General features: G+C 41.3%; 3 protein-coding genes across 7 annotated transcripts in view; 1 reads left to right on the top strand and 2 right to left on the bottom strand.

Annotated features, from left to right (window-relative positions):
• Nucleotides 1-493: 493 nt before the first annotated feature.
• On the bottom strand, nucleotides 494-8,036 carry LOC109485298 (4-hydroxy-2-oxoglutarate aldolase, mitochondrial-like). 3 transcript variants are annotated; one of them, XM_019788818.1, is made up of 9 exons: nucleotides 7,989-8,036; nucleotides 7,447-7,522; nucleotides 7,126-7,262; nucleotides 6,144-6,272; nucleotides 5,541-5,668; nucleotides 5,006-5,140; nucleotides 4,690-4,786; nucleotides 2,570-2,703; nucleotides 494-2,316 (listed from the first exon to the last, which is right to left on the bottom strand). In XM_019788818.1, the coding sequence occupies exons 3-9, from the start codon at nucleotides 7,256-7,258 to the stop codon at nucleotides 2,167-2,169; spliced, it is 906 nt and encodes a 301-aa protein (XP_019644377.1). In that variant the 5' UTR covers nucleotides 7,259-7,262; nucleotides 7,447-7,522; nucleotides 7,989-8,036; the 3' UTR covers nucleotides 494-2,166. The 3 variants fall into 3 exon arrangements, with proteins under 3 accessions (XP_019644377.1, XP_019644375.1, XP_019644376.1); XM_019788816.1 differs by having other exon boundaries at nucleotides 7,126-7,522; XM_019788817.1 differs by lacking the exon at nucleotides 7,447-7,522 and having other exon boundaries at nucleotides 7,126-7,379; nucleotides 7,989-8,030.
• Nucleotides 8,037-8,372: 336 nt separating this feature from the next.
• On the top strand, nucleotides 8,373-12,392 carry LOC109485311 (zinc finger protein 672-like). Of its 3 annotated transcripts, none has more exons than XM_019788851.1 (6): nucleotides 8,373-8,454; nucleotides 9,206-9,985; nucleotides 10,150-10,234; nucleotides 10,380-10,514; nucleotides 10,730-10,886; nucleotides 11,267-12,391. In XM_019788851.1, exons 2-6 carry the CDS (start codon nucleotides 9,260-9,262, stop codon nucleotides 11,313-11,315), a joined length of 1,152 nt encoding a protein of 383 aa, XP_019644410.1. In that variant the 5' UTR covers nucleotides 8,373-8,454; nucleotides 9,206-9,259; the 3' UTR covers nucleotides 11,316-12,391. The 3 variants fall into 3 exon arrangements, with proteins under 3 accessions (XP_019644410.1, XP_019644412.1, XP_019644413.1); XM_019788853.1 differs by lacking the exon at nucleotides 8,373-8,454 and adding an exon at nucleotides 8,469-8,584 and having other exon boundaries at nucleotides 11,267-12,392; XM_019788854.1 differs by lacking the exon at nucleotides 8,373-8,454 and adding an exon at nucleotides 8,616-8,749 and having other exon boundaries at nucleotides 11,267-12,392.
• Nucleotides 12,393-12,776: 384 nt separating this feature from the next.
• LOC109485309 (MMS19 nucleotide excision repair protein homolog) overlaps nucleotides 12,777-21,098 on the bottom strand; it is an 11,305-nt gene continuing 2,983 nt past the window's right edge. Inside the window, 12 exon segments of the mRNA XM_019788848.1 lie at nucleotides 12,777-13,312; nucleotides 13,314-13,363; nucleotides 13,366-13,767; nucleotides 13,770-14,268; nucleotides 14,270-15,076; nucleotides 15,388-15,555; nucleotides 15,878-15,952; nucleotides 16,421-16,507; nucleotides 17,024-17,085; nucleotides 17,491-17,616; nucleotides 17,806-17,875; nucleotides 18,179-18,253. Of these exon segments, the coding sequence (XP_019644407.1) occupies nucleotides 12,992-13,312; nucleotides 13,314-13,363; nucleotides 13,366-13,767; nucleotides 13,770-14,268; nucleotides 14,270-15,076; nucleotides 15,388-15,555; nucleotides 15,878-15,952; nucleotides 16,421-16,507; nucleotides 17,024-17,085; nucleotides 17,491-17,616; nucleotides 17,806-17,875; nucleotides 18,179-18,253 (2,742 nt within the window). The 3' untranslated portion in view covers nucleotides 12,777-12,991.

Raw genomic sequence — 21,098 nt, 5'->3', positions numbered from 1 at the left:
TTTCTGATGTTATAATGATTGCTGATAATGTTAGCTGTCTTCAATGTATTGCAAAATGTGTTTTTTTTTTCAATCATAGCACTGTTAATTTCAAACTTACTGCAATATTCCTTAGATACCGCCCATTTGTGATCATATGTTTATAAAAGCTGGATTATGAAAAGCTTTGTAAGCTAACTGTTACCAGTATCTGTGCACTTGTTATGGAGTTAATCAGGTATACTTATGCCAATACTGACACCTATGGGGTCTTGTACCTTTACCTGTCTCCACTGGTTACTGCCCGTCAAGCGTGTAAGATGCCTGGTCACCCTTCTTACAACCACCTGCCGACATCTTCAGACATCCCTCAAATATGTCCGCATGCAAACTAATCTAACAATTTTGGTGCAACGGCAATAAGCACAGAACTATGCTCACCTGGTGCTGCTGAACAATTTGCAAGACAAGTCATATTAAAAGATTTTCATTTAATACAAGTATCAGAGTCCAAACTATTTCATTATGTGCAACCATGAAGTTATAAACTTAAAAATAAACATAAACATAGTGGCAAAACATGGAGCCATCAAATTCATTATTGTAAGTTGCAACATCTGTTGCTTCAGTAATACAGTTGTTGCAATCTTAGTATTGTAAATTGAAATATGTTTGTTTATATAATGACAGAAAGATCAATATGACCCAAGGGAACTTTTTATATGGATTAAAAACTGCAACAGAAATGCATAATCATGCAAGTCTTTATTGGCTGTAAAGTCATTTGTATAATCTTTACAAATGGCAATATTGTTGTTGTCAATGGTACATTGAGGTATTGGATTAGCTTGTTCTGATGACAAGTATATTGTTAATATGCTATTCATAATCAGTATCATATTATACAATTTTATAGTTATACAGTCTCACAATAATTCATCATGTCCTAGAATGGCATCATAGCAAAGTCTTCATTAAAAAAGTTTCACTTTTGCATTCCACCTCCTCGCCAGCTTAGTTCACGATAAAATGTGCATAAAACTGATTATCAACACAGGGGCCACTATAATTGTACAATGAATGTAGTATCATTGCATCATCTCTTACAGTTGCATTCTACTCTTTACTTACTATAAGCAAGGACTTTAACCTCCTTGCTAGATTGCCAATGCATCTTTTTTGTAAAACTTGCCAAAGTTACTTTGGGGACCTATTTTCTGTAATATCACCAACTCTTCGTTTCATCATTTCAAAAATAACAAAACAAACAAAACAAACAAAAAAATAATGTTTGTATGTGTCCATCTCATTGTATGATGCCAAACATCAGCAGTTCCACATCCTTAATGAAATGCTTGTTGACATAAACATGATCAGTTCAGTAAGCATTCTAAATGATCCAAGAAACTTGACAAGCCAAATTCTAAATAATATTGCAATATTTTACATAAAACTGCATCAATCTATCATATCCAATACTACATGTCCCTATGCTTTCACTGCAATATCACAAAGGTAGAATGCATTGATCCTGGAAATACATGTATGGAAGATATGCACCATATGCTTCAGTGGTCCATATCCAAGTATCAAAAATGTCATAAAATATCATTGAGCAGCCATTATCATCTCATGATCATAGCACAGGTACAAAGGGTACACTTTGCAGTGGTTGCTGTGGAAATGCATGGCAGTCCTCATGCAGTAGTACATAAGTGACAATTATGCCCATTCCTTTGGTTTAGCCAGACTACATCACGCTTCTAGATCTAGCGGCCTTTCCATTGGTCAGGTTTCTATAAGCTTGATGGCCAACACCTCTAAGTCACCAGAAATGGGTACATCTTAATTCTCTTGTTTTATAAATATGTACATTTTGTACTAACATTTAACAATTATTGTCAGACTGAGAAGCATAGTTTTGAAGGCAGTGATGACTGTTTTGCATAGTGACAGAGAATACTGAGCTTTTATTGGACTGATTTTAATTAATCATAGCGATAAAGAATCCAGTTCTGGGAATGGTTCTCTCAAATTAGAGGTGTATGGCCACAACTTGCAAGCTCTCAGAGAGGCCCAAATGGCCAAATCAACCTCTGATAGCAAGAGATGTAACAGTATCTAAGAGTCTTTGCTTTTCTAATGTCGAAGAAGAAGAAGAGATGTAACACAAGCTACTGTTGTTTCCTAGAGAAAGCCATTGTTCTGGAAGTCAGCCTTCATGCTTTCCACTTCCTCAGGAGAGAGAGGAAGGAGGGGCAAACGAGTCGGACCGCCGTAGTATCCAAACCAGTCCATGGCAACCTTCAGGCCAGGCACGCCAAACTTACGAGTCACCTAGCAAAGAAAAAAAAGCAATGAATAGAAAATCTCAAAGTAAAATTCAGTGGCATTAAATGTATCTGAACCTTCTTTGTTACTTCTGGTAAGATCATTTGTAATGAAAACCAGAGATCTGAGACACAACAGGAACAGAAATTATGGAGGCAACTAAGGATAGTGTGATATCACTCTTGTTGTCATGAAACCTTGCCTTGGTACTATGAATTTGAAGCATTTACTGGCGTTGTACAGTCAGACTCATACTTACTGCAGAGTTTGGTGCTATCAGTCTGTGTTGAAGCTTCATGGCCTCCTCCATCTTCCCTTCCTTAAAAAGATTGTGCAGCTGACACACCTCCTTACCCAGAGTGTTTGCTAGAGCTGCCACACAGCCCACTGCACCTGAAACCAGCAAAACATCATGTACAGTAGTACAGATCATGTTAGAGGAAAAATTTAAGGATCTGCAAGTGATCAAAAGACCCCATTTTTTGTATTTGTAAAGCTCCTGTCACTTTTAAGTTATAGGAACAGCATGATAATGCATTTTGTCATAACGGTTGTAGTTTATGCCCAGGAACCAATAGGTTCTGGGTCCACACCCCAGACATGCCCCAATGTAGTAACGAGTAGCGACTGTGGGAGCAGATGTAAACTAACCAGGATGGTACCCCGGCTACCAATATAGTGCCCTTAGGAAAGGCACTTATCATGAATTTCAAGTACCTAGTTTTGGTTAGAGACGTCCCTCAGACTAAATGGAGCTCACATGTTTGAGGAGAGCCACGTGCTCTCTCATCTTTCATTTCATCTCATCATCGATCTCACAACAGAGAATCTGATTACCAGTTTTCTCCATCCTTCTCGGTTTTCTGTTCTTCTTTATAATAATGTTACACTTCATGTAATATCAGCCCATTCTATGATATATTATCCTCCCATCTTTTCTGTTGCCTACTGTTTTTCTTCCTTTCTAGACAGTCCCTAGACATGATGGTTTTGGCTAGTCCCCGACCGTGACACGTGGCCATACCACTTCAGTGATTGACACGTGTGCACTTAAATGTTCACCATGAGCCAATGTATTTCCTCCGTACATGTGTACCCCTTAGTACCCTTCGCGGACTTCTGATGCTGCGGCGTTGATTTTTTTCGGGGAGCAATGCGAGTTATGTGGAGGAGGGAAGGTTTTGCTGCCGAGGAAAGTTGCCGGGGAGAGACGGTTTCCGCGTTTCAAGAAGTCTGCTTCCAGTCGGCAACGAAGAAGGGACGGGGATGAAGCCAGCCTTTCATACAGGCTATTAACATGTTCACGCAGGGGCAATTCACATGTTCGTGTAGGGGCAATTCACATGTTCGCGCAAGAGTAATTCAAACATACACAAGGAGAAGGCTGGCACGTGTTCGCCTTTGTCACGGTCAGTTTTCTTGCATTATAGAGGAAGGTTCCAACACAGAAATGGGGTCTGAACATTGGTAATGTTACCACAAAGGAATTCCTGTGCATGTTTAAGCATTCCATGCAAACAAGCTATGACAAAAATTTTGCAGTGCTATTTTAGCTTATTCGGTCATTATTTCTATTACGTAACTTGCTGCTTTGCCGTCTGAGGTACCCTCCATCAATCAGCGAGATCAACCTACCACCAACAAAACAACATGGCGGCACTTTGCTTATGATTTTGACGTCCCCCTGCAATAGTATCATGTTTTCACTTGCAGGTTCCAGTGGTGGTCAGTGGTGGTCTTGTCAAAGTTGTTTTTTGCAGCAGCAATGACAACAGGATTTTGTTGAGTGGATAGGGCATTTTCGGGAATGGTTGGCGTTCTACTGAAGGGTTGATTGGCGACTGCTAGAAAGTTGTGGCTCGTTGAGCAACGGGGCATGTGAACACCTCCCTGCCCTGGTGGCGTTTATTGCAGAAGGTTTACTATCCACGCCAAATGTTGTTAAGTGCTTTTTAAAAGTCCTTTTTGGTCGCCAACTGCCAGCAGACTTCTTGATGCGCAGAAACCATCTCTCCTTGGCAAACCCCTTGGCAGCAAAAACCTTCCCTCCGCTGCATAACTCGCGTTGCTCCCAGAAAAAATTAATGCTGCCACATCAGAAGTCTGCGAAGGAGGCTACTGTATGTACCCCTGATAATATAACTGTAAATGGTAAGGACAGCCTTTCAAAGGTTTGATGCTAAAAGGGACAATCGCATATCAAACAGAGTACTTGTGACACTGGGATATCAATATGACAAACACTGTTCGAAAGTCCTCTTTCCTCCTGTGGCACAGTAACTCATAAGAGGGTCTTGTTAGAAACTCTTGCTAAGTAATAATAGATAGTATTGATAGGGGTATAAAGAATAGATAAACTTTAAGTTATTTTTAACCTACCGACAGTGTAAGTGCCTAGCATGAAGCTGGCAGACCCAGCCAGGACCTGGAAACCTGAGGCTTGAGTGTGCTGCACCATGGACCCAAACTTGGTCACCTGGAATCACCAAAATCCAACTATCAAACAACAACAATTTGCAAGAATGATAGCTGGCATATCATTGAGAAAAGGTACCCTGTTCTGTAATCAAGAACCCAACACTGATCGAGCCTGACTGATCACTTTACAACCCAGAAATAACGTTAATGAACCTAAACATGAGTGAGTATAGAAGCGAGTGTTAACTAGTTAACTTGGACGGTTCCAACAACTCACATCTCCAGCACTGTCCTTAATGCCGATGATGTTGGGATGCTGTGACAGTTGCACCACCACATCTGCAGGCAGGTCCACTCCAGTGTTGGCTGGTACACTGTACAGGATTACTGGAACAGGGCTGGCTGATGCCACCTGAACAACAAAGATTATGGTCACTGTTGTGTTAAATTGCTTACTTTATGAGTGCTTGGAGACAAACATCTGAAAATGCACATCAGGTTTTTGGTTATACCCTACATGTATGTTCTGACACCCATATGTTCCAACAACTTAATGTATGTTCCCACAACCCTAACCCTAGGGGTGTCTGAACATAGGGCGGTTAGAAGACAGGGGGTCGGAACATATGGTTGTCCAAATATAGGGGTGTCTAGACATAGGGATGTTCCCCCATTTTTCTTCCTCATAAATCTAAGAAACTACTATATTTCACCTTTAGGTGCATGTACATGTATACAAGGTTCATGACATGTTTTGACATGGCTACTAGCAACTGGTTGTAATTGTTCATGAAGTTGACAACACACTGTACCTTCTCATAGTGGGTCTTGAAAGCCTGGCTTGTCATCCGACCCTTGAAGTAGAAAGGTGTGATCACCATGACAACATCAGCCCCTGCCTCTGCCATCTTACAAGTCATGTCAATGGTTGCCTGGGTAGCTGAACAGAAAGTACAACATTTTTCAACCTTGTCTTGATTTCTGTATGACATTTCCAAGTTCATTGCTTGATGGGTCAGTTGCTTGATTCATAGTGTATCTGCATCTGTATATAGCTAGTATAACTGCAGCCTTCTCAGAACAAGCCGGCAACAGGCAAAAATCACCGCCTACTCAAATTTTTGCGCCACCTACTTTCGTGTAGATATAAGTAAAATTGGAGTCTCTATTACAAACCCCTTCATGGCTCGCCTGCTACTTTCTTATTTCAGCCACCTACTCTAAATTTTTGTGAGAAGGCTGAACTGCCCTTAATTTGGCAAAATATACTAGCTTTGCAGGCACATGGCATGTCACATCTGTGATTGAGTGTGAATGCCCTACATTTATATTACGTAATATTCTACCTGGAGGCCAAACCTTCATTGACGTAATATATCACCTTTAGAGGAATGAGGAAAAGTGTGGCTACTCACATTCACAGCCAGAACCAGCGATAATCAGTTTGCCTGGAGCTGCAGCCTGCTTGACTGTCCGGACCAACTCAACACGCTCTGTATCACTCAGGTAGGTGTACTCTCCATTTGAGCCTTGCACAACATAGCCTGTAGAGTTAACATACATGTATCATGTAATAACATGTGGGGAGGCAGGGGTTGCTGTAGTATCACTATCAGGCCTCAAAATTAACTTTTCTGCCTATTGTCCCAGCACTGTCCCAAAAATAAATTTCAATTGTCCCGAAGTGAGGGCCTCAGAGGTTGAACTGTCCCAACCAGTTTTTAGGAAAGTATGTATGACTTCATTCAACTTGAAGTCAACCTTATTTTGCTTACGTTCTGACTCCTAGCTATATATAGAGTAGACAGGAAATTTGGGGAGACTTTTCCGAAGTCAAAAGCTGGGACGTGTGCCTGATAAACGAAAGGAGGGCTGACATTCTAGATCTGATGTTGATTATTTTTCTATTGTCCCAAAAATGTCCCAAAGTGTCTTTTTAGTTATCCTGCCCTAAAATTTTGTGGTCAGTGGCCACCGGGACACTGTTGGTACCCTGGTAGTTAATGTCCTGTTTTTAAGTGATTTGACTCAGTTCAAGATCGATAGGTGAATGACCACATCTAGGCTAATAATAAGTTTAAGTTACTGGATCAGTATCTCCTCCCTAAGCCAGAAACATCAAATGCTCAAGACAACTCGAATAACTGACCCAACAGCAGGGGTTACAAAGGCTGCTTAAGAGCATTCCTTACCCCATTAAGTTAGACCGGAATGTCCTGAAAATCAGAAGCAAAGCTGGCACTCAATAGTATATATAATAACAGCAAACTCCATAACATTTAAGTCATGCATCCTCACTCATATTTGTAAGTTTCTGCTAATTAAGTTTAGTGGCAAACTGTATATTGTATATACTGTATATACTGAACAAAAACAGGATCAACATCCTACATGTACCTTTGAATCCAATCTCATTCCACTTTGTTACGTTGTTCCTGAGGTGTTCATAGTTGATCGTCTCATCCTGATTAAACGGTGTAGGCAGGGGTGGGAACACTCCAGACAGGTCAATCTTCTTAAAGCTGGCCATTCCTCTGTGAACACAGGCCAACACCCTCACACCACCCATGCCGAAAGCCGGCTGGTGGACAGTCAGAGCACCAAGCTTACACAGAGGTCTGAGGTTATTCACTACAAAGGCCATGGTGGAACTGAAGCAGGTAGAGAGCACACACAGGAGAAATCAGAGAGATGGTGGAATGGTGGTCACACAATTACCCTCTGCCGATTGTGCTGCAGGTTTCAGATCAAATTTGTTTCTTTGGTCCACACCTTATCCAATCAGTTGCAACTGCTGCAAAACACATAAAAAATATAAAAAATTATCATGATATTATAATGCGGATTTAAAAAGTATATGAGACTGATCCAGAGAATCATCTGATTCAAAATGGAAAGTTTTGTAACAGACAGACTTTACTTCAACATCTATGGTTAGGTATGACTGTAGGGCTGCACTTGATTATAATATCATATTTGTTTATTAATTATTTATCAATAAATTAATTATTATTTATTAATTAATTATTTTTGTGTCAACAATAATATAACCTTACCCGTAATTCATCCATGTTGTTATTATTAAAGGTGTTAGGTAAATAGTGTTAATTTGGCCTTAAACGTTTGCTACGTGGTGTCCCAGAGATCCGTACAAATCATTTCTGTAAATTTCTGACTTTTGACTAACTTTTCCTCTGGAGTTTGACATATGCCACGTAACGTATTAAAACGTTCTACTGGCTGTAACGAGCTTCACGTACCGTGTTTCCTCTCTGGTACACTTCCTGGTGGAAGTAGAAAAGTAGGCTGGTCTATCACCCGTTTTGGGTTGTTAAGTCAACTCCACGAAACCGAGAAAAGCTTATTTGAACCTTACAAACTTCTTTACAAAGTTCAACAGTTCATACCGTCCGCCATACTGTATTTGGAACAATCCACTTTACATACAAGGGGACAGAAGAAAGTGGTCCGAAAACAGTCTTGAAAATCTAATTTTTCATCATCGATCATAAGTTCTACCATATAGATAACGTTAAAGTTAATTATTTATCATATATAAAGATGTCTGTATTTCTAACATTCTGTGTCATATGAATTTGACTGTGGTTTAAAAGGATATTACAACCTCCTTTAATCGTGGAATAGTCGGGGTCAAAGGTTGGATGGCTAGCCTTGAAGACATCCCTTGCCATGTTAGTGGTTGGAACGAAGGAAAAAGAAGACAAGGTGGGAAATTTGAACCTACTTCCTTACATTTGACAACTGGAAATTATGGGATTCCTTGCACGGAAGTTCAGTCTTTGAAGAAGATCGTAGGATGTCCAGAGGTGTCTCTCCAGCTCTGTGGAGTTTGTAGGTCTGTGTAGAGCGAAGTCGTTCACATTCCAGCACTCATGTAACATGTCTTCTCATGTTCACACTCCTTACATAAGACTGCGGGAATCAAATGAGGTTTTACAACCAACAAGGGTCACATTTTAATGGGATTAACGCGGGAATTAACGTTTAAGCGTCCTGACAGGTGTGTATGAATTATGTAGGGTAGTCATAAGTCGAAAAGAGTTGCCAAGAATATCAAAGAACATGACAGGAGGACTCCCCAGTCTTATCAGGAGCTTTGATCTGTTGTAACTTGTAAAAGTAATATCTCTGTTGTTTCTCCTGACGTTTATAAGTCTTGTCTAATTCATTCACATGCAAATCACAGTATTTTACTCTGATCCTGTCAACAAGACTTTTTCTTGCACTATTGATAGGATCATAGCTGTTCATTATGATGAAATGGTTAACGTTAATCAGTTACTAGTATATGAAGCACAGTGTCAGCCATTCTTTTTTTGGCTTGCGGGGTAGCTACAAATAAGAAGTTATGAGATTCTCAGTTGCCAATTACATTTAGACACGATTCAAAAGCAACCAGCTGTACTATAACTCTGATTTACTTTAATAAGGATTTTTCTGACATTTTTCTACACAGGTCATGCAGGTTATCATTTGCAAAGTTAAAATACAAAGTTGACATACAGAAGAAATGAGTGGGGTTACACCATTGGATACATCACCATCACCGTCTGACCAGTTGGCACAAGTCTTCTTTGTCCCAGCTACTAATGGAGCAGCATCAGGAATAGAAAACCCTAGTCAGGGCAGTCAGGAGAGTTTACCAAGAATGTCTGGCCAACAGGGAGACGTTGTTGCTTCAGAAAACACAGGAGGGAATCCTGTCCTCTTGACTGCCTCTGATATCCTGCAGTCCCTCTCACTTGTTCCCGACAGTCCAGCAGTGTCTCAGGATCAGCAAGATTTATCTGTCAGCAGTGTGACTAACACAGATACAGCAAACCCCCATGTTGGGCCACAGGACACCGTGGAGATCACTGCCAAGTCCATTGTCATCCTCACCCCAAAGGGACAGGGCCAGGTTAGTTTCAGTAATTCACAGTTAGCAGATTCCCAACCAGCCAAGGAACTGATGGTGCAAGGAGTGCCCTTGAACATGCAGCCTATTGCAGCCACGTCTGTGCCATGTACCACCATCGCCACCCTGCCCCCTGGATCCATCATCGTCACACTACCACACGAGATGGAGAACCAGAATGTCTGCAACATAATGAAGCTGCCAGGCCAGGAGAAGTCTATACTGGGAAAGAAGAAGCAGAAGAAGAAGGGTGGGGTTGTCTGTGATGTTTGCAGCATGGAATTTACTACGAGGAAGAACCTTCTCCGTCATCTACAGCTCCACAAGGCTGACACAGAGGTAAGATATCTTTCCATGCATGAGTTACTGTTGTATCCTCATCATCTTGTATACTGTGTACCAATGTGCCATTCACATATGCCATCCATATTTGTCTGTACCCTGTAGTGTAGGTACATGTACCATGATTATGAGCATTGAATGACATTGTCTTTGCCCTTCAGGAGGATAGCAGGCCTGCATGTGAACGGTGTGGCAGGAGGTTTAACCAGATCTCAGATCTAAAGAGACACTTACATACACATACAGGTTTGTTTGTTTGTTTGTTTGATGAGTTGAAATAAAAGTGTTTGTGAATTTGGACCCTTCGATATGTGTGTAGTTAGACCTCTGGCATGATTAAAATCACAATGTAAAAGTTACCCTAATGATGTACGTTAATAACATTCTGCAGGCACAGAGCCGTATCGCTGCCAGTTGTGTGGGCGGGGTTTCCTGCGGCACAGTGACCTCAGTACCCACCTGAGGTTCCACAACAAGGTCAAGCCATTCCAGTGTGCCTTGTGTGACAAGACTTACTACCAGTCAGGTAAACCCACATAACAACATTTGCTCCTAGGGAATTAAGTGAAGAACTATTCTTTTGAGGTACCAGGTATTCCAACAGCTTGAGTAGTGAAAGCAAATGAATTGTTAGGACACTTGCTTACCACTACTGTAAAGCAGTCCCATCTGTTTGTTCATACATACATTTTCATCACCTTCCAACTTCAGTGTTTTGTTTCATTGTTACTTAACTTTAAGGTGACTTGAGGAGGCACATTCGCAGATCTCACGAGCAGACTAAGGACCTGGCCTGCCCCCTGTGTGAGAAGACGTGTGCTACAGAGCGGTCCCTCCGTACACACCTCAGGGCACAGCACAACACGGTTCTCATGCCACAGCGGACAGGACAACTCCAGTAAGGCCGTGTAAATGGAATACAGTTTTCCTTGAGTCATTCCAAACTGCCACCATAAATTTTAGTAAATTATGGTTAGAACCTTTATGAAATACTACATGAATTTAGAAAATGGAAATTTTCCCTTTTGGTGCATCTCACCATCTACGAAATTACTGTTTGAGTACGTCTTTGTAAATACTTTTTACAGCTTGGTACATTACTTTACATTTCAAGGTCTTAACTTTTAACAACTACAGAGTACATGTACTTAAAGAGCAGTTTGATCAAGTCAGTGTTTTCTCAGTTTACTGTGTTTTTGCGTTTTTTCCGTCATTATTGCAATAGCTTATTACATACAAACTGTATTTCTCATGTTTTTCTGTTGGACACTACTACAGGGCAGTGGAGGGCAGTAGTGTGCAGAAACAGGCTGGAAAACTGGTGTAACCAGGCCGCGATATCCAGGCAAGAACAACAGAAGAGGGTCGTCTCATTATAGAGACAGGCTGTGATTAATAGCAAATTATTATCAGACCATGACAAATGTATAATTAGTTGTGTGCCAGCTATTGAAAGTTATGTCATTTTGCACAAAGAGTTGACATTCCTACCACAGTGCTGCAAGCTAGTTTCATGGTTGAGGGACCACTTGAAATGGATCTTCATGAGCTTGCTGCTAGTATCAATGAAGAATAGCCATGTGGACATCCTTTTTTTTTACTTAACTATGCAAATATCCTATGTTACATGTACTTTGGATAGCGTGGAAATGAAGTTTTAAGAAAATAGACTGCCCTATTGGTGATTTCAACTTAAACATGATTGGTGTTACAATTTGGGCCGTACGTTTTTGGACATGAATGGCTAAAATGAGTTGTGAACAGTACCTTCATACACATAGCTTAATACAAGGTAGGCTATAGAAGATTGCTGCTGTTTTCTCCTATGGTGCTTGGGGCATATGACATTTGTAGTTCTATCCTTGTACAAAGTTTGCTGCTGAATAATAGCTACAGTGATAAGAAATGTGATCAAGAAATATTGAAGCATGAAAGATTGCCATATCATGATGTTTCTAAGCAGTGTGGTTTGGGTTGTCATCATATAATTATTACAGTTTGGTTTGCTTTGCTTTGCTTTGGACTTGAACGTGCACCTTATTCTTATCATTTTGGAATCATTTTGTTTACAATACTGTTAAGAGTCTCAATCTAAATGTTGAACCTAACAATAAGCAACAAATCAAGAGTACCTGTCATCCAAGATGTCATTGTAAAATTTAATCATTTATCACACAAAGGAAGTTTATAACAATAACACAAGTCATTGTTAAACATTTTTTTTACATGTCCCCCATATGTTATGCAATATTTTGGATAGCTTCATTGATTAGCAGATGCCATTTATCATAAATGTACTCTATGAATACCTAATCATTAGTACAAAATACCCAATCATGCTGAAACTAGGGCAAAAAGGGGTTTTATGAAAATTATTATAGGAAGACAGATCTACCTAATACACATGTATTGTGCTAGCATTCAAGGCAGATGATCTTGAAGACACTGCCTGTGACCGTGCATTTAATCTTACATAATCATTATCACCTATGAACATGTACATGCAATAGGTCATGTTTGGTATCAATTATAGTCTGACAACTACAGATGTACCAGTATGTACATGTATGATGCTCAAGTACACAATTCTTACTATGCAAGACATTGGACTTGAAAATTAAAATCAACAGCTCCTGGCATCACTTAACAAAGCCAAGGTGACATTGTAGACGAATAAAGTGTAGAGGCAAACATGACAGACTTCGAGGAAATCAGTTATTACACTGCCTTACTAACACACCAGTTTTGTACAGTAAGTTCACACTGAGTTAGACCAGACTGTAAGGTTTGATTCACTCACACCAGGATGGACCCTTTTGATATGCAGTGGGATCTTAATGTGCTTGAGGTGTGGCTCTCCTCGAACATAGGGCCCTTGACTTTACATCACATACAAGAGTACACCCCTAACTGGAGCTAAGTACAAAAATGTACTCATTTAGGTATATGTGCTAAATTTAGGAGATAGTATACATTGTATAAAATGTCATGTCCTGTATGCTGTTATTTGCCTCCAGGACTTCCTAGGAGAAACCATTCTCCTCTCGCAGCTACCGCCTCCTTCCTAACCAGTCTCTTTCTGTCCCCCACTGCCACAGCCAGGTCCCGTACCACTCTGTGTCTGTACGGATACACTACTGCATAGGGAAGGCCGGTCATACTGCCCAGGCTTTTCAGGGCTGCCATTCTAACCTTCATGGATGGACCAGCTTTAGAGAGGTTGAGTAACTGAGGGATCAGTGCATCTATGTTCTGTGAAATCACGTGGGGAGCCTCCTGCACAAGACTGGAGAACATCTCCAGGGTGGACACTTGGAGGCTGGGGGTCCTCTCCGAGCAGGGACTGTACCAACAGGGGCACCAGTGGGGGGAGGCGCTCAGGAGAACCTGACGTGGTACGAAGGTGAGGAGGTGGGACACGGCGCACAGGAACGACTGCTTCCTCCCGTCATCTGCTTGGTTGAAGCCGTCGACCAGAGCGGGGAGGTTCTCCGTGAAGAAGCGCTGCTTGTACATCAGGCGGATGTTGGCATGTGATTCTTTACACAGGACGTCTGTAGAGTCACTGAGGATGACGTGGAACCCTTCAGCAGCTCTCCTCCCTACAGCCTTATCCTCAAACAGTGCCATAAGCATCTTGGTGAACTGGGAACCTGACGGATGACCCCTGATCACCAAGGCCTTCGTCAACCAGACCAGTACAGCGACAGCCCTGCCTCTGCCTTCCTCCTCCTCAGTGTTTCTCAGGATTCCTTCCAGCTGACCTCTTGTTTCTTGTAGAATGCCTCAAGCTCCTCCCCCTTCTCCCACTTGTTGACCACACCACGACAGACACTTGCAGCTGCAAGGGAGGATGGCTCATGGTTGGACGCACAAGACAATGCCAGTAACTTCTTGGTGAGTTCACTTCTAGAGGGAATGCCAACGTTTTGTCCCACACTACTCACTACGGCACTGAGAAGCAGGACTGTTTGGGTCTGTTGCCATGGTGATGAAACATCTAGGGGTGTGAAGTTTGCAGATATGTTAAGACCGAGTGATGCCACTTTGCCATGAAGAAAGGCTTCTACAGTTTTGTTAACAAGACTGCTCTCTGCACTATTGGGTAGGCGTTGAGTAACTACCCTTAACACCTTAGCTACAACTTCTAGAAGTGATGTATCATGGAGTAAGTGTTTATCTGAGGTATCTACAGCAGCAGCTATAGCCATGGACATAAGATTGAGTACTATCGTGTCAACAAAGTACTGTACATTAGAGTCATCAATCACAGTTTTTTCCTACTATTTTATGGACACAGTGTAAGGTAGCAATGGCCTCCTGTGCGGCTTGGTCTGTACAACTTTCTGTCAAAGCTTGGTGGTGACTCAACAACTTGGGAATGGTACATCTTACAATGGAGGGGTGGGTGGAGATGGCTGCCAGAGTGTTCAACACATACTGGTTTGTCACATGTTTGGCACAGACACTTTGGTCTGTGTCCATGGCATCAGGGCTGTTGTTCTGGAGCACTTGGAGAAGTTTGGACAGAACTTCCTCCTTCACCACGTCAGGATGAGCTGTGGCCATGGCAGCTAGCGCCTCCGTGCTCCTACTTTGTACGGTAGAATCTGTATCATGGAGAACTAGCCTGCCGAGGTGCTTTGCACACAAATCCAAATGTTTCCCCTGGACCACATCACCCACACGCATCATGGCAGCCATCCCACCAACCCCACTGCTTCTCAGTCCTGCCTCAGCATCCTCTAGAACAGAGTAGAACGTGGTAAGGAGGTCATCACTGTGGGGAGTGATGGGATTGGGTGCATCAGTGCCCGAGGTGAGGGTGAGAGCTACATGGATGAATGCTGTGGTGACCTCCAGGATGGTCTGACGGTGCTGGGGGAGGGGATGGACCTGAAACTGCTGCACCAGGAGGGGCACGGCGGTGTTCAGGACATGGACACAGGCAGGGTCGGACGCTCGCGCTGCAGCCTGCAGCAGCTTGGCACTCGGCCACATCAGCTTCAGCTCAGGTTCACACAGGTGGTGTTTGCACGCCTTTAACAGGTTGTCTAGGAAATGATGCAGGGAGAACACAGAACCAGTCTGCAATTCAACAACAAATAGTGGTAGTGTAAGAAAACAATCTGCACTGAACCAGCCTACAAACACAATGTCGTTTGCAATGTGTTCTTCAAAGATGACATCTGAAATGTGCAGACAGGAAATGTACAGGATTGGATGTCTAAATGAAAGTTACACATTCAAGTAGAACATTACATATTAAATACAAAATAAATCAAGCTCACTCAATCACTCACTGGATGTCAAAATTTACCATGCTTATGCAATTCCTGTAGCATACATGTGTGGTCAAACTGAGAGACAAAGCTGGGATAAGAAGAGGAGATGTCTACCTCAGTGACAGCGTGTGACAGTGTTGCCACCACAGCAGTAAGCCCGGTAAGTGCTGCGTTCTCTATGTCCTGGTGAATGGAGTTGTAAACCTCCTTACTGATGGCAGACAACAGAAGATCCAGGAAAGACTTCAGGCCATCAGCACCATAAACCTCTGCACAGGCTGCCTGTGGTGGGGACAAGGAACAGGATGAACAGGATCTTTACTGTACATATACATGTACACTGTATACCCTTAAGTATACCGGGTAGGTCACAAGAAAAGAAGTTTATGGATACATTTATCTGTGATGTATGTGCATGTAAAGCTAGCACAAGTACTATATAGTAATTGAAGTGGCTTTTCCTTGTGATGGTGGAAATGTAAGAGCAGAAATGTTTTATGTTCTTAGCTCAGCAGATATGAATTTGTCTGTGTTACTAAGTGTTAAGTAGAAAAATATAGATTGTATCAGTTTGTTGACAAAAGAGCTAAGATGGTGGATTTACCAGTGTATGGAGGGAGTCCAGTTTGGCACTGGTGACATCAGACGACAACTTCTCCAGCAACATGGGGAGACAGAACTGGGAACATAAAATTGATGTGTTACTCTGGAGATTCCTTCTGATGACCTATAAATCATAAACCCTTAACATACGTGTACATAAATCTCCATTCAAGTGAAATATGCAGATAACACTGATACTATACTATTTCCTACTGTGGTAGTAAAGGTAGTAATTACTGAATTCGTGAATTTTTGGGAGAAAAGACTGCACACATGCCATTGACTATTTCAAAATGAATCTCATCTGCACTCCTTTTTACTTGAAATTTGAAGCAAAATACTACATGGAGCATAACACTTCTGTTATTCATAGAAACAAAGCTATTGATATGTTGGACCTGGTAATAAGGTATGCAAAAAAAAGATTTTCTAAAATCATATCCGGTTTCTTGAGTAACTGTTTTTTTTGGGGGGGGCATATCTTTGTTATGGATTATTTTGCCTACATGTACAGTTGAACTATACTTCTCCCACTAAGTTTTACCTGTGCGAACTGGTGTGTGGCAGCCAGCACCTGTCGGAGTCCTAACACCAGGTCCTCCCTGGTCACCCCGTGTGGGTCATCAGCAGGCTGCAGGGTACAGGTGATTCAGTCTCACTTCTAATCTAACTCCTACTGTACTGTAACTTATCTCCAGGTTTACCTCCAAAACTAGTGTCCCACAGGTAAAATAAAGATGTACAAGTGGGAGACATGGGTGTTTGATAAGTCTGGTCGACAAACTGTTAATACACACTGTAATAACATAAAATTCCTATATGTTCATCTTGTTGACAGTTAGATATCTATTCCAATTTTTAATCGGATATTTTATCTTTATTTTAAGGATAGTTCCATTATGTACTCTATATTATAAATAGGCAACCTGGTTGATTTTAGTGGAACGTATGAAAATACATTGTACCAGCATAATTTAGGCCTTAAAAGTCTGCCAAGTGGTAATTCCAAGGGATCTGCCATTAAGGTAGTCTGTGAACCATCTTGTTTAGTTAGGCTAACTCCCATACTCACACACAATAAGCAGGGACCATAGAAGTGACCATACGCTTTACAGAACAGTATCCAGGCTACCGCTATGACACCTACCGGAGTGAAGTCAATGGGGAAGTAGCACGCTACGACTTCGAAAAACTCTTCTGTGAATGTGCCTGAAAAAAAATCATATCTCATTGAGGGACCACTTCATTCAAGCTCTCCCATGGCACTACAATAATCTTTTGTTTCCATCTAATTTCAATTTAAAAAAATACCTTCATAACTGTTCATAACTGACCCTTCCATAAACTCCTGTGCTACAGTGTATAACAGACATAGCTATCATACTCATACAAGCCACATGTAGCTCTGGAACATAATATGTAATGTCCCCATCTTATATTTTTGAAACAAATGTCTCAAGTACAATACTAGTAACAAGCTTCATACAAACGTGACAACTAGCCAAACTACATCACACTTTAGCAGCCCTTCCATTGGTCAGGCTGCTAGAGGGCAGAGGCCCAATCAGCCCGAGGTGAGGGTGACAGCTTGTGTTATGCAGGCTGGTGACTGACCAATAGGAAAAGACTGTGCAATGATCCTGGCAATGCTGAAGGCTATGATGAGGTTCCTGGGGTCCTTCTCCCCATCCATAGCCTGGATAAACCCCCAGACAACATCAGTACCCAGAGCCTGCAGGGCTGGCGACAGAAACAGTTACAGGCATTAGAAGGGGGGACAATGTACGCGAAGCATATTCCTTGATATGTTGTTTTTTGTATTGCTCTTAAGACTGTATTTACTACTTTGTATGTAATGTATTGATAATTGTACAGACTTTGTTTTGACATGTGTGATGTGTTGTAATGGGCATTGCACAACAACAGTACCTTCCAGTCTGCTGTCCAGGAAGTTAGCCAGGATGTTGTAGATCGCTCTCCTGTCTGTCTGCACCAGGGTCTGGAAAGGAGATCACAGTTCAACAATTCTCATATTAAATGTGAAAATACAAAAAATATTGCCTTCTTATAAGAAAATATACTGAAATCCACAATGATCTCCACATGATTGTAATACAATATTACAGATTACAACATTTTTTTTTTATTTCTTCTGATATCTGAATGTCAAAAATATGCTGTATACTAAAGCAAAACAGTACCTTTGCAAAGGTAACCCTACAGTAATAACTAAGACAGCCAGTGTTCTGCAACACACGACTGCTACCGGCAACTACTGCTGATCAAGACAGTAAAGCCTGACCTGGACATAGACCTCCTTAAAGATGACCTGTATGATCTTGACTTCCTCTCCCTTTGGTAGCTGTGGACAGGCACTCTGCAGGACACAAAGTACAACAGTTACTGTTATACTTATAGTTGTACATTTTATTTCATGTACAAAAGGCAGCATGGATACAAGTCGCTTTTTTTCTTCTTTTTTACCATTTTCGCATGCGCGAAAATGGTAACTCAGACGAGATTGAGATTGGATCAACGGATGGATGGATCAACGGTTCCACCCTTCAACGGCCATGCAGACATGCTAAGTCACCGCATGTCGCTAGATGTCGTTGTTGCGACGGCCATGCAGACATGCTGAGTTGCCGCATGTCGCTAGATGTCGTTGTTGCGAGTGCACTTTTTACCATTTATGGCTTGGACGTTTGTATACTTTCCATTATGGTTGCTAATTTCAAAATCATAGTTCTATTAATGTTGCATAACAAAGCTGCTGACAAAACAAACTTAATTTGTCTTGAACAATAACTTGATTTTATTATTTGCCAAAAATGTTGATAAAGACATGTCTATAAGCACAGTAATCAAGAATTTTAATAAACTGCATAAATTATGTCAATGAGCATTAGCAGTGTGGATTAGTCTAGATGTTCAGATTTCCATTAGCCGGCAGTCCAGAGGGTCACACGTCCGACCAATCAAGGCGCTGCAGGCAAAGCTTATTAAAAGCCTCCTTTTCAGGCGTTCCCGGATCGGTGTTTTTGTGTGTGTGTGTGGTTGGGGGGGGTGTATTTTCTGACCAAACGTAGATCGCACGCAATAGAAGCTCCGGCCTACATAGCTGTCCGTGGAACTATTGATATTACCTGGGTGCCTAACTTTCACGAACATGTCTTTTGTATTTTAGGAAATTAATTAATTAATGAGTGAGTGTTTAATTAACTTAAATAGGTATTGCATTGTTTGGCAAGGTATTTTCCATTGACAATTTTTAATGGATCAGGTTGATCAAATGATATAATGTAAACAATTATATATGATTAGTAAAAGATGACTTTTGAAGTTCTCTTCGAGTATTATTTTAGGGTTGAATCAGGGTCAACGCGAAAAAAAATCATGATCCGGTGATCGACATCATGCCCCCCCGCACACTTCATGTATTCAGTGTTCTAAATACCCGTCTTCAGTCTGCAATTTGCAGATAGATTTTCAAGATTTCAGGATAAAAATTACACAATCTGCAATTTGAAGAATGAAAAAAAAACTATGGTCCTCACAACTTCATATTCCCTTTGTTTGACCCGCCCGGCGCCCAAATCCCGCTGGGATTCAAGCCGCGGCGGCTTCCCGAGCCATGCAAATAAACCTAGTCCTGACGCCACAGCCTCCGATTTCCACCGAGCCAGCCCCGAGCGCATGCCGACAGCGAGGGATGTGGCTCAGATTTCCGACGATTTCCTTATTTAGATCATTCGGAAGACTTCGGGTAGCAAACAAAAATGGCCGCCATGCACATGATTTTATACTAGTTAGCTTCGCTTCTCAACCGAAATGAGGAAGTTTAACCTCATTTGCAGACTTTAGCGGCCATGGAGTTGATTTGGGGAAGTGCTGAGACGCGATTTCGCTACGGCATATGGGATTTTGCCGCGGAGGGAGTTACGTACGCCGGCAAAAACTTGCTTCAGCGATCGGCTCCAGAAAATTTATCTTTATGCTGCCGCTCAAGTCTTCGAAGGTGGTTTAACGAAGTTTATATAAATAATAAAGCCACTTTGCGTAGATCAATCTCCGTTTTCTTGCGATGGTATGAAAATTCAAGTACAGTATATTTTCAAAACGTTTGATATTTCTTTGTTCGTTGCCACATGTTGTTTATTTATCTTATTGTCATGTACAGTTACCAGCGTGAGTCTGAGTCGAGCCATTGTTCTTATGTGGCCGTTAGCACATGTTGTTTAAACAGACAGCAACATTGAAGAAAAGAACCGAGTTAACAGACATCGGCACGTTCCTTGATGTCAGGTTTCCCGCCGTATTTAAATAAGAAATGTGTGGGCCCGCGGCGTTTTGAAAAGACGCGACGCGCTTTGGAAAGACCCCGCACCGTGGCTCATTCAAATTCGCTACATTTTTTGCTAAGTTTAATGTCTTCACCCACGATTTTTGACCGTCAATGTTGACGGTAAGGACTTAAATTTTTACCGTCCGACGGGATAAAATACTAGTACCGTCAATTGACGGTAAAACGGGCGCTGGCTAAAGCCCTGGTTGAATGTCACGAGGTTTGTAAACTTAGATGTTGGGGACAAAGCCATAGAAGAGATTTTGAATAAAATTATATATATATATATTAACGTTACTTATAATTTAAGTTAAAATGTACTTTTGTGTCTCATTTTTTTATTCTGTTAAAAAGACTCTTAAAAGAGAGAAAACAGGTTATAAACTGTTATATACTTGATTTTTGTAATGTTTTAAACTTAAAGAGTTGAAATATAGAAGTGCATGTTCTCTCATTATATACAATGTTGATGAGAACTAGAACCATTTATATAACTTAGGTAAATTGAAATGATAGGATGGGGAAAATGTTCGTAAAAACTGTAAGCCTGTAAGCGGCGAAAATGGTCAGCTTTTGCAGAAGCACTTGTTTCACTTGACTTCACAGAAATTATCGTCACGTCATACCCATTAGAAATTGCGCATTTCTTATACTAGAGAGTGCAATGTTCAGCACCTTGAAATGTTCATGCAATATTTTATGAAATAAAATAAAGAAATAAATCAACAGAACTGGCTTTTATCACCAATGGTAAATTCCACTTTTCATACTAAGTAGTGTCAAATTTGTATTCTTGTCACTCAGAGCTTTCTTGGTAATAGGAAGCATGTATGCTGTTTGCGATTGTCTGGTATCAGACTTTTTTTATTTTGTCTTG

The sequence above is a fragment of the Branchiostoma belcheri genome, unplaced genomic scaffold (genome assembly GCF_001625305.1).
Source record: "Branchiostoma belcheri isolate BF01 breed outbred unplaced genomic scaffold, Haploidv18h27 scaffold74, whole genome shotgun sequence".
Lineage (NCBI taxonomy): Eukaryota > Metazoa > Chordata > Leptocardii > Amphioxiformes > Branchiostomatidae > Branchiostoma > Branchiostoma belcheri.
This window is presented reverse-complemented; position numbering and strand designations above follow the sequence as displayed.